The sequence below is a fragment of the Caloenas nicobarica genome, chromosome Z (assembly GCF_036013445.1).
Source record: "Caloenas nicobarica isolate bCalNic1 chromosome Z, bCalNic1.hap1, whole genome shotgun sequence".
Classification (NCBI taxonomy): domain Eukaryota; kingdom Metazoa; phylum Chordata; class Aves; order Columbiformes; family Columbidae; genus Caloenas; species Caloenas nicobarica.
Genome location: NC_088284.1, coordinates 18,178,864 through 18,192,767, shown reverse-complemented (window position 1 = coordinate 18,192,767; position 13,904 = coordinate 18,178,864). Strand labels below are relative to the sequence as shown.

At 36.9% G+C, this 13,904-nt stretch overlaps 1 protein-coding gene across 6 annotated transcripts in view; it reads left to right on the top strand.

Moving 5' to 3' along the window:
* Positions 1 to 10,964, top strand: part of SREK1 (splicing regulatory glutamic acid and lysine rich protein 1) — a 42,024-nt gene extending 31,060 nt beyond the window's left edge. For all 6 annotated transcript variants that reach the window (XM_065655503.1, XM_065655502.1, XM_065655507.1 and 3 more), the window contains 3 exons: positions 4,042 to 4,137; positions 4,614 to 4,749; positions 5,796 to 10,964. In XM_065655503.1, the coding sequence (XP_065511575.1) occupies positions 4,042 to 4,137; positions 4,614 to 4,749; positions 5,796 to 5,948 (385 nt within the window). In that variant the 3' untranslated portion in view covers positions 5,949 to 10,964. The remainder of the gene's footprint in view (positions 1 to 4,041; positions 4,138 to 4,613; positions 4,750 to 5,795) is intronic.
* The last annotated feature ends 2,940 nt before the right edge of the window (positions 10,965 to 13,904 follow it).

The following is a 13,904-nucleotide window of genomic DNA, read 5'->3' as shown; positions in this document are numbered from 1 at the left end:
GATGGCCAAGTACAATAAAAAGTAACATTCCTTAACAATGCTGATAGTAAACAGGAGAACATTCAAGTTAGTGTAGCTGTTGCTTTTCCCTCTAAGGGAGGCTAAACTGGGTGGAATTCTGGATAAATTCAATACAGCAAAAGGCGGCTGTGAGATTGATTATAAGCTCTTTCAGTAAACTCACTCAGGCATATTCTAAAATCAGTGCAGCTACCTTGAGTTCAGAAGCTTTGGTGGGAAAAGTTCGTTCTGAATACCTCAGAAATTAGGGAGTTCAGAAATATTGCATGTCGAATTTAGATACCAAATTTTTTCTAGTATCTTGAGAGAATGAAATGCTGTATGAATTGGAAAAAGTTCTACATACTGTAATAATTTCACTGGACAGAAGCAAAATTCCCACAGACCTCAAAATTCAGGAGTTCATGGTTCATACAAGGCAGAAACGGGTGTAATGGTTTCTGAACATTCTGTTTGTGCAGTATGAAATATTCTTGTTGTTTTAGAGGTTTTTGGGCAAAATACTGTGGCTGCTTTAAGCGTCTGTGGCTTCCTATTTTAACGCATTTTTAACATTTCATGGTTTGAAGACCTACACAGAGTAGAGGCAGTTCTGCCAGCTTTGAAAATCTGACATTTTCTGTCTATAGGCCTCAGGAGTGTTGAATTAAAAAAGGGTAGAAAAAAGATTCAATATTTTGACAATGCGTAGCTTATATAAGAACACTGGTGGAAGACCAAGTTCCTAATGTCAAATAGCAAGTAGTTAGCTGGATGTTACCAAAAATTCATACTCTAGTTTGTAGCAATTATGCTCCCCTTTAAGAATCTTGCTGTTTAAGAAATTGCTATGGAAGGATCAAATGCCATGTGCTTGGGCGAAAAACTCTAGCGAAAATTTGTGCGTCTTTTCTAGTGGACTCACAGTACAAAACGCTACTTCAATTTCAAATTAATTTTGTTTACAGATGTTACTAAACAAGGACTATATTATTTTGAAGATGGGGGATAAGAGAAATACACTTTTTTGTATAGATTTACAGTTCTTCTTCACATATAGCATTATCATTAGAGTATCGATATTGGGGCCAGTACTGTTGAACATCTACATCAGTGGCCTGGAGTGTGGGACAGCATGTGCCCTTGGCAGGTTTGCTGACAATACAGAAGTGTGGGGAGAGGCTGGTACACCAGAGGAGTGTGCTGCCATTCAGAGAAAACTTGCTGCTTACAGGCATCTCATGAGTTGAACAAAGAGAAAGGCCAAGCCCTGCACCTGGAGGAATAACTCCAATGCACCAGTACAGCATGGGGGCTGACTGGCTGGAAAGCTGGCTGACAGAAGAGGGCCGCGGGGTCCCTGCAGCCAAGAAGGCCAGCAGTGTGCTGCGCTGCATTAGGCAGTGTTGTGAGCAGGTCAAGGAAGGTGATTTTTTTCCCTCAGCACTGGTGAGGCCACATCTGGAATCCTGCATCCAGTTCTAGACTCCCCATTACAAGAGACACACAGACATACTGGAGTGAGTCCAGTGAAGGGCCACAAAACTGATAGAGGGCTCGGAGCGTCCATCATAGAAAGAGAGACTGAAAGCGCTAGGGTTGTTTAGCCTGGAGAAGAGAAGGCTGAGGTCGCATCTTGTCAATGTGTATGAATACTTGATGTGACACAGTGAAGAAGACAGAGCTAGAGTTCTCATTGGGGGCCAGTGACAGGCCAAGAGGCAGTAGACACATATAGACATATGGGAAATAAAAGGTTTTTTCCTAATGTGTTTTTTTGTGTGTGTGTTTTTTCTGGGCAATCTGGAACCAGTTACCCTGAGAAAATGTGGAGTCTCCTTCTGTGGAGATGTTAAAAATCTCACTGAGTGTGGCCTTGAGTAACCTGCTTAGTTGACGGTTTTAAGATGGGGAGGGAGAGGTTGGACTAGGTGGTCTCCAGAGGACTCTTACAGCCTCAGTAATCTGTTATTCTCTGAAAAATAATTGTGAATAGGTTGGCCTACAGAGTCCCAGTTAGCTTGCATTTAAGGTTAACTGTTTACTTTGATGATTGACATTGTCTAATTGAAATTGTTACAAACCTTTTTGGAGAGGATTATCTAACAAAATGGCATCTCAGCTGCCTGGATTTACAGCACAGCACTGAGTTGGGACTGCTGATCCTTTACCCGCTGAGTGAAATATTGGACAGAATACGGCACAGAGGACCTTTCAAGAACTAGGTGGCAGCTGACTTTGCTTTACTGACAGATAGCATTGCAGGTACTAGAAATCAGATGGCTATGTATGATTGCTAGCTGAAGTGACACAGACCAGAGGAAGACGAGGATCAAACTCCTTTTCCAACAGACATCTATAAACTACCAGAGGAGATAAGTATGGAATGTGAGTTCTGTGTATGATGAAGAGACACAGAATCACTATCGAAGCATTCACTTGGAGTTTTTTGTTAAATTTTACTGTATTGTTATTGCTTAAGAGTGTTAAAAGCCAGGCGCATAAATCTTTGTAGAGACAAATGTAATTGAGATGGGTACAAATGCTGTCAGACACAGCTGTTTTTCTTCAGCTTGAAATATGAAAAGCAGAAACTGAAAATTAGATATCCTGAATAAACTGTTTCTAATTTGAACACAATTACTAAGGCACTTGGTTAGTCACAGATAATGAATGCTGGAAAGCAAAGTAAAGTGATGAGGTACTCGCTGTAGCCCAAGTTGGAGCACTGTCAGGATAATATGTCAGTTTCCAGTATCCTCATTTGAAAAAAGGTGATGATAAATGTGAAAATGTTCAAAATGAGATGCATGTTAACTACTGAAGAGCTGATCAGTGATTGTGTTATTTTCTCCATGATTTTGAAGCCACTTTACATTTTGTTTACCAAAGGTCAAATCAAACTTAAGAACTTGCTGAAAAAAAAGTAGTTGTGAAATTTTGTCCTGTGCAGCTTCAGGAAGGCATGGTAGATGATACTGTGAGAGTACCAATTCAGATAGTGATACTAGGCATATCTTAGTGTAGTATCCTTTTGTAATTTGTCTAATAACTGTTGATTTCTTGGCCTTTCTAAATATTGAAGATATTCACACCTAATGGTGTGATTTGCAAAAGCTGGTGTGCGTAAGTGTAGCTTTTGTGCCATATCTTTTAAGTGCCCTCTCGATTAGGTTTTAACTTTCCTGTTTTTCTTTGATGGTTCTTTCTGTCCACTTTTCTTGCTCAGTTGAGAGGTGATAGGAAAAAAAATCTCACTTTAACAGAGATAGGTTCTACATTTCTCTTGAATGAAGCTTTACTGCCTCAGTTTTTGCTTTATTTTAAAATATGCCTCATTATGTTTGCAACCAGTTATTTAATGTTTTGTTCTGCTCTACGTCAGAGTCCATAATAACAACTCCAGTGAATTCCGTATATCTATGTGAAACAGCTGTTTTGTATACTGTGAGATCTTCAGTGTACTATAGAATGGTACCATTTTGTTTACTGAGTAAGGACTGCTAGGAAAACAGTAGATATTAACTTACTTACTCTGATTTTGACAACAGCTTGAGCTTCATTTTGCACCTTTGGCTTCCAAACCAGTAGGAATAGCACTAGCTCATGTATTTAGGAATTAAACTTCAGTCGGGCTGAACTGACATTACAGTGATCTTCAGGTTGTAATGTTATGTTTTGAAGATGTGTTGCTTGTTATGGCTTTTGTCTTAATGCAGCTCTTCATTCAGTTGGATTGTTTTCCTGACTGAAGAAACTCTTAATATAGAATTAGTGAATTCAGTGTGTTTCCATTGTTATCAGTAAAGATACAAACCTGTCAGGATAAACAAAAACTAAAATCCACTTTCCCACCAAACTGAAACATAAGATTTTTTTGTTTTGTTTTGTACAGTTCATGTATTGTTGGTCATATATAATGTTAAATTCAGGAATATTTACTTAGTTGTGTCAGATAATTTTAAGAGCTTTCTGTTTTTATATTGTTCCCGAATTTATTATTTTTATTCTTTGATGACCTCGAATTTCTTGTTCTTGCAGAGAAAGGCGTAAAAGAAAGAGTAGAAGTCCCTCCAAGTCTCCTAAAACATCCAAAGCAACAAAAAGAAAGTCTTCACGAACTCCTTCACCAAGAAGGTCAGTTTGATGTAAACATAAAAATCAAGGAGCATTCAAGGAGGAAGAATTTGTAGGATTTTAATTGTTTTACTGCCTTTCCACTAATCATCTCAGGTGGTTTCAGTTGGTCAGTATGATTCAGTTTTAATTTAAAACAAAAACAAAGCAAAAACCTCAATGGATTTTAGCTGTGGTATGTTTTCAACTAGAGAATTTCAAATCTGTCAACACGGCAAGTTTGCTTCAGATCCATAAAAGCCCTTAATCGGATACAGATTAATTTGGTTTTCTCTTTAAAAAAACCATCCATACTGAACACATGCATTCTTTAGCTCTCTTTAGTCAAAAAATCCCTTGTCTGTATGAAGGGGGTTTGGTTATGTTTCATGTTTTTTTGGAAAACCCACAGATGAGAGTTTAATTTGCAGATAAATGGTTTGAAGGTTGTTGCTGTTCGATCAAATTCTGATTTGAGTAAAAAATTTCTTAAACAGAAACAAGAAAGAAAAAAAAAGAGAAAGAGATACAAATAATGATAGAAGAGAAAGAGAACGCTCCACCTCCAAGAAAAAAAGTAGTAAAGAAAAAGAGGGAAAGGACAAACCTGACAAAAGCACCACTGCTTTGAAGGTAAGCTGTGTGACCAAGTGATAAGCAGAGTGAAGTAGTGCTAGTGGAGCCATTATTGAAATTCCCTCCCTTTTTAAAATTTATTTTCCTCCTCCTTTTTTATTGTTTTCCTTACCAAGTTATTACCATTTGGGTTTAGCTTTTGTCAGTTGGACATGTACAGTTGGTGTTAGTGGGCCAGTTTCATAAGTCTGTGTTTGAATTCTACTGGACCTGTAGCAGCCATTGTGAATAGGTTACAGAAACACTTTTCGTTTCTCTTTCCTGTTGTATGCCATGTGTTAGGACTTGCCTGACTGCCTATCTATATCAGCAGGCAGGAAGCAGACAGTGTAGCTAAGGAGTAGCGTTCAGGGACAGCTTGGCTCTCAGACTGAAGAGATTGCTTTTTTAATAAACTTTCACTCTGCAGTTCAGCCTCTACCTGGTTGCTTTGGTCCTGGTCTGCATATTGGACTATGCAGTAATAAAGTTGAGCTGGGACAGAATGGTGTGGGATTTTCCCCTGCAAAGTAGAAGGTGATGTGATTAAGAAAAGAAACATCTTCCAATTGTTTAATGTTAGAATTTGAAAAGAAGCATGCCTTAAAAGAGCAGTTTGTTGTACTCAGAATTATTAAACCATTATAAAACAGCTGGTTTAGGACTGTCCACATGTAATTACATGTCCACATGTAATTACCTTATGCAAGACTTCTCTTAAAATGCATGAGATACATGGCAAAAAATATGAAAGAAAAAATTTAATCCTATTTTATTTAGAAAATATGGTGAAATCTTAATTTCTGGAGCTATTTTTCATAGGTTCCATGAAGCTGCTTGTTCTTTTTTTTTCTGGATATTGATGAGTGCTTAGCTTCAGCCAATTGAAAAGAAAGCTTTAAAAAAAAAAAAAAAAAAAGAAGCTGACACCTCTGTTCTAAAAATTGCTCAGACAACATAGGGATGCAAAAATTGAGACAACAAAAATACCAAGGGTTGGTTGGAAGTCATATCCAATAATGCTAAGAGTGTGATTTTTTGTAAATTAATTTTATCTTTGGTAGGACAAAGATCACACTAAAGAAGATCAGAATTCAGAATCTGACAAGGAGATAGACAACAGAGACATACAAAGGACAGATGAAGTCAAACTACAACAGAATGGGAACTGTCAACTAAATGAAGAAAACCTCTCAATTAAAATGGAAGGGATTTAAAGCAAAGAATGGACTTCTGATGCAAATAAGGAATGAAATCCAAAGCTTTTTATTTCCCAGAATGAGGAAGAAAATATCCAAACAATCAACCTGAATGTGTTGATAGTACTAGTAGCTCTTCCAATTCTTGTGATAGCTTTGTTGCTTCTTGCTGAAAAACAAGAGAGCACAGACCAGTAGTTACCCCATGAAAAGGCAGTTGCCATCAGAACTCTTCATCTCTGAAAATCCATGCATTTCAATGGTGGCTGTACTTATTTGTAAAATGATTTCTGTTAAGTTTTGCCATAAGGTGTTACAAATAAGTAGAAACTGAAAGATGTAAACCTGTACTACCCCAAAAAAAGCTGAAGATATGCATTGAAGGTTGTTTTAAATACTGCTTGTTGATGAATTTTGTATTGTTTTACCTTGTGGGTTAAAAAATCCACAAAGTCTTCTATGTGTACTGTTTGATGTGCTTGAAAATGGTGCATAAATATACACACTTTCTTTTGTTGTAAATGACAACTGTAGCTAAAGGGTTTTTAAACATAAATGCAGTTTTACGGTTCTTATGTTAAATACCCACTGACAAGTATGTTTTTCATTTGCTCACTTCTTGAGATTCTTGGGTTTTATTATTTAAAAGAATTTCTTACTAATATCCCTAAAATTAATATTTCTTTTAAAGTATTTGAACAGTGCATGCTACTTTTCTGTTCCTAAAAGGAACATTGCCATGTTATTGATAATAGGTTAGCTTACTGGGTTATTTTGGGGATGTGATGTTTTGTTTTTCTTTTGTCCTTTCAGAAGTGAGCGCATTTGTGTGATGATATCAGAACTCACAGCTTTGTTTTGAGCTGTACTGCAGTGTCTCTGTTCAGCTGCAAATAGTACAGGTGCCATTATGAAAATGAATTTTTCTTATTTGTTTAAAAAATATGGGAGCACAAGCAGAAGCTTTAGTGCCTTCTTAAAATGTGGTATTTTTTAGAAATGTATATGTGCTATTACTCATTTTCAGCTAAATCTTACATGATCTCTATTGCTATTTTATCACCACCATATTGTAGACAAGAATGCAAGTGATTTGTCAGAACAGTTGTTTGATTCACTTGTTAAAATAGTAAATCTCCATTTTTACTTTTATTTTTAGAAGAGATTTATAGATGAAAGCAAAGATGCAATTTGGGGACCACCACTGTACAAAAATAATAGCTGAATACAAAGCATTTTCTGATTACCTGAATCAAAGAGAGCCCTCTAGACTTTTAATCTACATTTGGATGGCCTTAATTGTTACCTCTCCATCATCTTCTCTGATACCTGTTGGGTGATACAAAAGGAATTGTATGCAAAGAAATGGGGATAAATAATTCGGGGAAAAAAAGTTATAATGTACACAGGAGTTATATGGTAGAGATTCTTTTTTCATTCTTTGGGGAAAAAGCATGTAAGAAGACAAAGATAAAGCAAATATTTTTGTCAAGCTAAAACAAGGTTTGTGTTCTCTCAGCTAATTTAATTGGTTACATGAGATTTCTTAGGAGTCATACCTTTAAAACTTCCTTATACCTAAAATTGAGTAGATTATTTTTAATACAACATAATACAATCAAATGACTTAATTGCCTTACCTCATGGGAAAAGTTATTTCTTTCAGTTAACAAAAAAAAGCTATTGCTTTCAATTTGTTTTGCTTTTCCTTTGCATAGTTAATTCTTAAAAAAAAAAAAAAAAAGTATTACAGGGAATGAAAAATTTGCCCAATTCCTGAGATAATAAAACCCAGTTTGATAGTTGAGCTTAATCACTCTTCATTTTTGATAGGATTTAATATTCTTGCCACTGTGTACATTTAAGACTATAGAAAATGCTTTACCATGTAAAGTATAGACAGTCATTTTTGTGATGTTTAATCCTCATGCTGTTGCCCGGTAAACAGCTTATTCTGATAAAAGAATGACAAATCTATATGCTTACAGGAAGACTGTAAAGGATTGTGTCTTGCAACAACAGCTGTCTTATTTATGATGTGTAAGTAGCATAGAGCAAAGAGATTGTTTGTATACTTGTTATCTTTGGTACCATTTCACTAATAAAATTGAGTATTTTAGAGGGAAGTTTCTGCTGGTACGTGCTTATTACAGGAATATTTTTAGTTGATCTGGTGAAAATATAGTGAAAATATACATTATTATTTATAATATCTTTGAAAAGCTAAGTTTATCCTTTGGGAGGAATTAGGATTCTTGCAGTGTATTATGTTTCAGGTGATATTTGTTTGATTTCTTGAGTTTTGTTATCCTGAAATTGCATAGCTCTATTATATATCAGTTACAGAATATGTAAAGGATTATGTACAGTTAGCTAAGAAACATGCCTTTGGAAATTAATAGCTAAGGATGACAGCCTTACTAGCTATCTCAGGACGTCTAAGTCCACATGCAATACAATGTTATATTGTATGTGAATTAATGGTTCCTCTACAAAAAAGTTTTTTTCTTAAAAAAGGGAAAAAAACCCCAAACCAACCAACCACGAAACACACACATTACCTCCCCACCTCAAGTCATATTTTCTTGCAAATGCTGTATTTTATGGTTTTGCTTTGTAAATACTGTGCAGATCTGTGAGGTAGTTAATTTTTGTCTGTTTGTATTAGGTGTTATAAAGTTCCTCTCCTCCTGAAAAGCCACTGCTAGAGAACTATTATTCTGTAAAATGCCTGTCCCGGCAGAGAGAGGGTAGCTCATTTTTAAACCAGTAGTGTGGCACAGTAATGATGTTCCTGCCTGCTGCAACAGGACTGTGTGCACCATCCATTAAATGTGTCCATCTTCCACTGGAAGTCTATTGCCTTCATTGTTAGCAGGTTTGCATGCTGAGCTGCCACATCAGATTGTTTGGGTTTGCACTTTATAAATGAGATTAAATGAGATTAAATTGAGTGGAGGTTTTGAGAACAGTGTAGGTCATGGCAGCTGTATTGTTTTGAATGTAATTTCATCTGAGTCGGCTTTTATTTGAAAATGTCGTGACTTGTAATTGCTCAGAAAAATGATATGGTGCAATTTTGCTAAGACCATGTAAAGCACATATGCATAAGCTTCCATTAGGGATCAGAGTTATTTCACAAGAGTGTTTCTGGATAACAGGATTTTTCTTTGGATTGTGAAAGAAGAAGGTAGCAGAAAGCAACTGGTGGCTGAAACAGGATTCCAAGATGGAGTGGATTCCAAACAGGATTCCAAAGTGGAGATGGCTGTGACTAAGATAAATTCATTGGAAGTCAATGGGTTTGCACACTGGTGAGGGATGAAATGTTTGCGATCACTGGTAGTAGTATGGTAAACGATATTGGGGTTTGTATTTCAGAATTAGAACTGAGAGAGGAAAAAGACACTTCAGTTGGAAATTTTCTGAAGAATACTTGGAGAATCAGATGTGGGTTCTGCCTACTCATTAGTCACCTGTGCTTTTTTTTATGGCAATTTCAACTTTACTGGCTAATGGCAGCGACCTATGCACAGCTTGGATTCTGAAATGAGCTGTGACCACTCGAGTGAGTTTACTGTGCTGCAAAGAAGGTAAATTCTGTAATCTGTAGCATGCTTTGCACTGCCTGCTGGTGATCACTCCCCTCTACTCGGCGCTGGTGAGGCTGCACCTTGAATCCTGTGTTCAGTTTTGGGCCCCTCATCATAAGAAAGACACTGAGATGCTGGAGAGAGTTCAGAGAAGGGCAACAAAGCTGGCGAGGGGTCTGGAGCACAAGTCTGATGAGGAGCCGCTGAGGGAGCTGGGGCTGTTCAGCCTGGAGAAAAGGAGGCTGAGGGGAGACCTGATCGCTGTCTGCAACTGCCTGAAAGGAGGTTGGAGCATGGAGGGGGTTGGTCTCTTCTCCCAAGTAGCAAGTGATAGGATGAGAGGAAATGGCCTCAAGTTGTGCCAGGGGAGGTTTAGACTGGATATTAGGAAAAAATTCTTCCTGTAGGGGGTTGTCAGGCATTGGAACAGGCTGCCCAGGGAAGTGGTGGAGTCACCATCCCTGGTGGTCTTAGAGACATGGTTTAGTGCTAGAGTAGGTTATGGTTGGACCTGATGATCTTGAGGGTCTCTTCCAACCAAAATGATTCTGTGATTCTGTGAGTCTCTGGCCCATTTACATCTAAGGAAATAACTGAAATTGCTTTGAAACTCTGCAAATCTGTTTGTGATAGCTTCTCTGTGTTGCCCTTAGCTTGTGCTCCTATTTTGTAATAGTTATTAGTATAGGGATTTCTGTGATTTTTCTTGTGATCTAAGGAACAGATAAGTAAAGGCTGCTTTGTATGATACAGATTATTGTATACTTCATAACCGTCCTTATTACTGCATTATTTTTTTCATTCATGTGTATGATCATTGCAAGCAGTAATGCCATAGTGATGTGTCTATTAATACTTTTAGGTTTAAAGCATTTCTGCATCACTGTCTTTGTCAGTTTGTAATGAAAACAGGTTAGAGTTCATGTATTTTAATATTGCTAGCCATTCACTTAGAGAAAAAACAAAACAGTCAAAAATCATCTTGACTTTTGTAAATGTTCTTGTGAAAATTGCGTTATAATGGTAAAACAAATAATATTGAAGATGTGAATTCTGAACAATGACTTGCAAACAGGGGCATATTATAGGTCCTGCCTGCCACTTGGTGGTATGTTCAGTTTTATAGCAATCAATTATTGCCTTTGGTGTTATCATAATTTTAAAAGTGAGAATTTGACTTAGTGACAAATGGTGAAATCTGTAAATGGCTAAAATAATGTAAATCAGTAGGTGCTTAGTTTGGAGAGGCGTAGTTTCCTCAGCAGAGACTGGAGTGTGGACAGTTGAAATTTGTAGATATTGTTAGTGTTATTATCTAAAGAGAATCTAAAACTTAATTTTGTTTGCTAATATGTAAACAGAAAAAAAAGTTTTCAGCCTGTACCTTAGGTTTATTTTTATATGTTGAGAAGTGTAATTAAAATGATATTGAAAACTAAAAGCACTGTAAAAAAGGGATTTTTTTTTCAATGTAACAAATACGCTTTCAGTTGTGTTTGATTTTAAACTTAAAAAATGTCTTCGCATGCAGTGTTTATTTCGAATTCAAGAATGCTTCATTTGTAGGTAAGTCCTATTGCAGGATCTGAGTATGTTAGTACGGGGAGTTTTTTATTCTCTTCAGTATAAAACAGGTTAATAAACTTGTCTGGCAATATGTGGAGGCAGCTACCTTCCCTCTATTTTGAGGAGACACAGCTCTAACACTTCCATTCTGTACTGTTTAAATAAATGCTACAGTTGAGAAGCTATCTATGAACTTCAGTTTTTAAAATGTTTTCTGAAACCCTGAACTCTTACTATGCAAGAGGGCAAAAAAATGTTTTATTTTTAATTGACATGACAGTTATGATTGTTGTGCTTAACACAGCATGGACAGCAAAAATTAGTTTTTAGCTGTTTACATATTTTCTTCTGGAAAGTTTCAGCTTACACTTTTTTTCATTATATTTTTTATGTTCATCTAGTGCCAAATTTGACACAAGACTGTAGATTTTTGGTGTACAAAGTATGTTCCATACTAATCCTGTTAATGAAATCATTCTTCTCCCATTTAAAAGGTTACATTTGTCTTTTTTGACCTGAAAGACTGTTGTCAGCAATGGTAAAAGAATAATTTCATTTTCCTTTCAATTAATCCTTGATGTCATTAATGAGACTGCCAGTTAAGTGATTCTCTTAGAGGAAGAAGTTGTCGCTCTACTCAATAAAACCTTCCTTAGTGAAAAGATTTAGAACTACTGCTGCACTTGTGAGTAAATCATGGGCCACTTAGAAATTACTCTTCATAAATACATAATTTTCGTAACTTAATCAAAGGAATGAGTGATCTGTTCTGGAAACATGAAGAGAGTAGTTTGACATGCACACTTCATGTAGTCTATTGATAGATCCTTTCTGGTATTTTCCCCACAGATAGAGGCGCTGTGATTAACTTGTTATACACAGCACCTGTCACAGGCTGGGTTCAGATATGCCTGGGGAGCCTACACATTACAGCAGCAAAAATATAATTTCTCTTCTCTAAGTTTGATATTTCTGGCAAAAAAGTAGATCTTCTAAGTTTAATGAACATATAATCAAAATAGTTCCATGTTGGTAGAACATATTTTTGCATTAATGAAGCAACTATGAAATGGTACAGGTACAGGAATGCCAAATGCTGCTGTTACATTGTTGTTATTTTTGTAAATAAACAATGTCCCAAATCTTTGATAGTGTTAGAAAATGACATAAACTGTAGCGAGGTGGGTGCTGGTCTCTTCTACCACATAGAAAGTGATAGGACAAGAGGAAATGGCCTCAAATTGTGCCAGAGGAGGTTTGGATTGGATATTAGGAAAAAATTATTCCCAGAAAGGGTTGTCAGGCATTGGAACAGGCTGCCCAGGGAAGTGGTGGAGTCACCGTCCCTGGAGGTGTAAAAGATGCATCGATGTGGCACTTTGGGACATGGTTTCGTGGTGCACTTCACAGTGTTACCTTTGTGGTTAGACTTGATAATCTTAAAGGTCTTTTCCAACTTAAATCCTTTTGTGATTCTGTTCTATGAAGTACTGAAGGAGTCTCTTAAGTACGGGAGATATGAATGACCATGGCTAGCATGTCAGGTTGTTTTCAGTTTTATTAATCAAGCTGGTGATTCCACCGTAGAAATAAAATGGAAATGGGGATAAGATTATTCCCCCGACATTTGTCTTAGCAGCAATCTTCTGCAAACAGTGCTCAGAGGTGACTGATGTAAGCTGTCCCGAGTTTTATTACCTACATTCATATAGGTCCCATCAATGCAGTACCAGGACACGCTCATTATATTCTAACATAATTCAGGCAGTAGACACACAGTGCGATCAAGAGACAGGGAAACGGCAAACCAAGAGCCTGTGATAGAGTCAAGAGCTCTGACACAAGTATTGTCTGTAAGTAGAGGGCTTTAATGCAATGCTTAATTATTTTACAGTTTTTGTAGCAGTAACGAGTTGGCTCAGATTGACAGGATGTCCCCTGTGCTCTCTGCTTTTAGGAGGACTCTGCTCAGGTGCAGATACCATTGTGCCATAAAGGTGGCTTTTAAGGTTGCCAAAGTACCCCAAAGGCTTAAGTTTTTAGGGGATTTGTAGATGTTCTTCTATTGGGTAGCTAATACAGAGTGAAAAAACCTCTGGAATATTGTGGTTGCTGCAATCTCCTCTTCCAGGCTGATCAGTTGTTTATTTTGTCTCTGAAACGCTGTGATAATTTTCAGTGTTGTCTAGCTATGGCATTATAGTCTGACCTTAAGTGTGGGGAAAAAAAGTGTAAAAAAATCTCTGTGTCCATAACACATTAAAGTATGCAAGAAAAAGCATCTACTCTGGTTACCAGGAAAAACAGCTATGTACTAACTTTGCTTTGTGCATGTTTTTAGAGGTTATATTAGAGACTGAATATTACATTCCTTTCTCTGTATATGTAAAACACTAAAACTCTGTAGCCCTGCAGTATGATACCCCATGCTATGAATCACCACACTTATGTGCCTTCAGGCCTGCTGTTAAGTGTCTAAGCTTTTACAACATCTCAATTCTCACTAATGCTAACGGCGATCATCTAGAGCTATGTTGACAAAAAAGAAGAGAAAGGGAGAGGAGAAAGGGAAAAGGAAAAGGAAAAAAATGCCTCGAGTTTTATGGTCCTGAGCCTTCATATTTGCAATTTCACTCTTAATGTAACACATATTGAAGCTAAGAATACTGAAGCTAAGAACACTACTGAAACCACTTGAACAAGTACTGTAGCACACGAAAAGATGTATCTTACACGTTTATTAGTAGAGGTAGGTTTCTGCAGTCATTATAAGCCTGTGTATGCACACACTTTTCTAAACTGTCCGAAGAGGTCA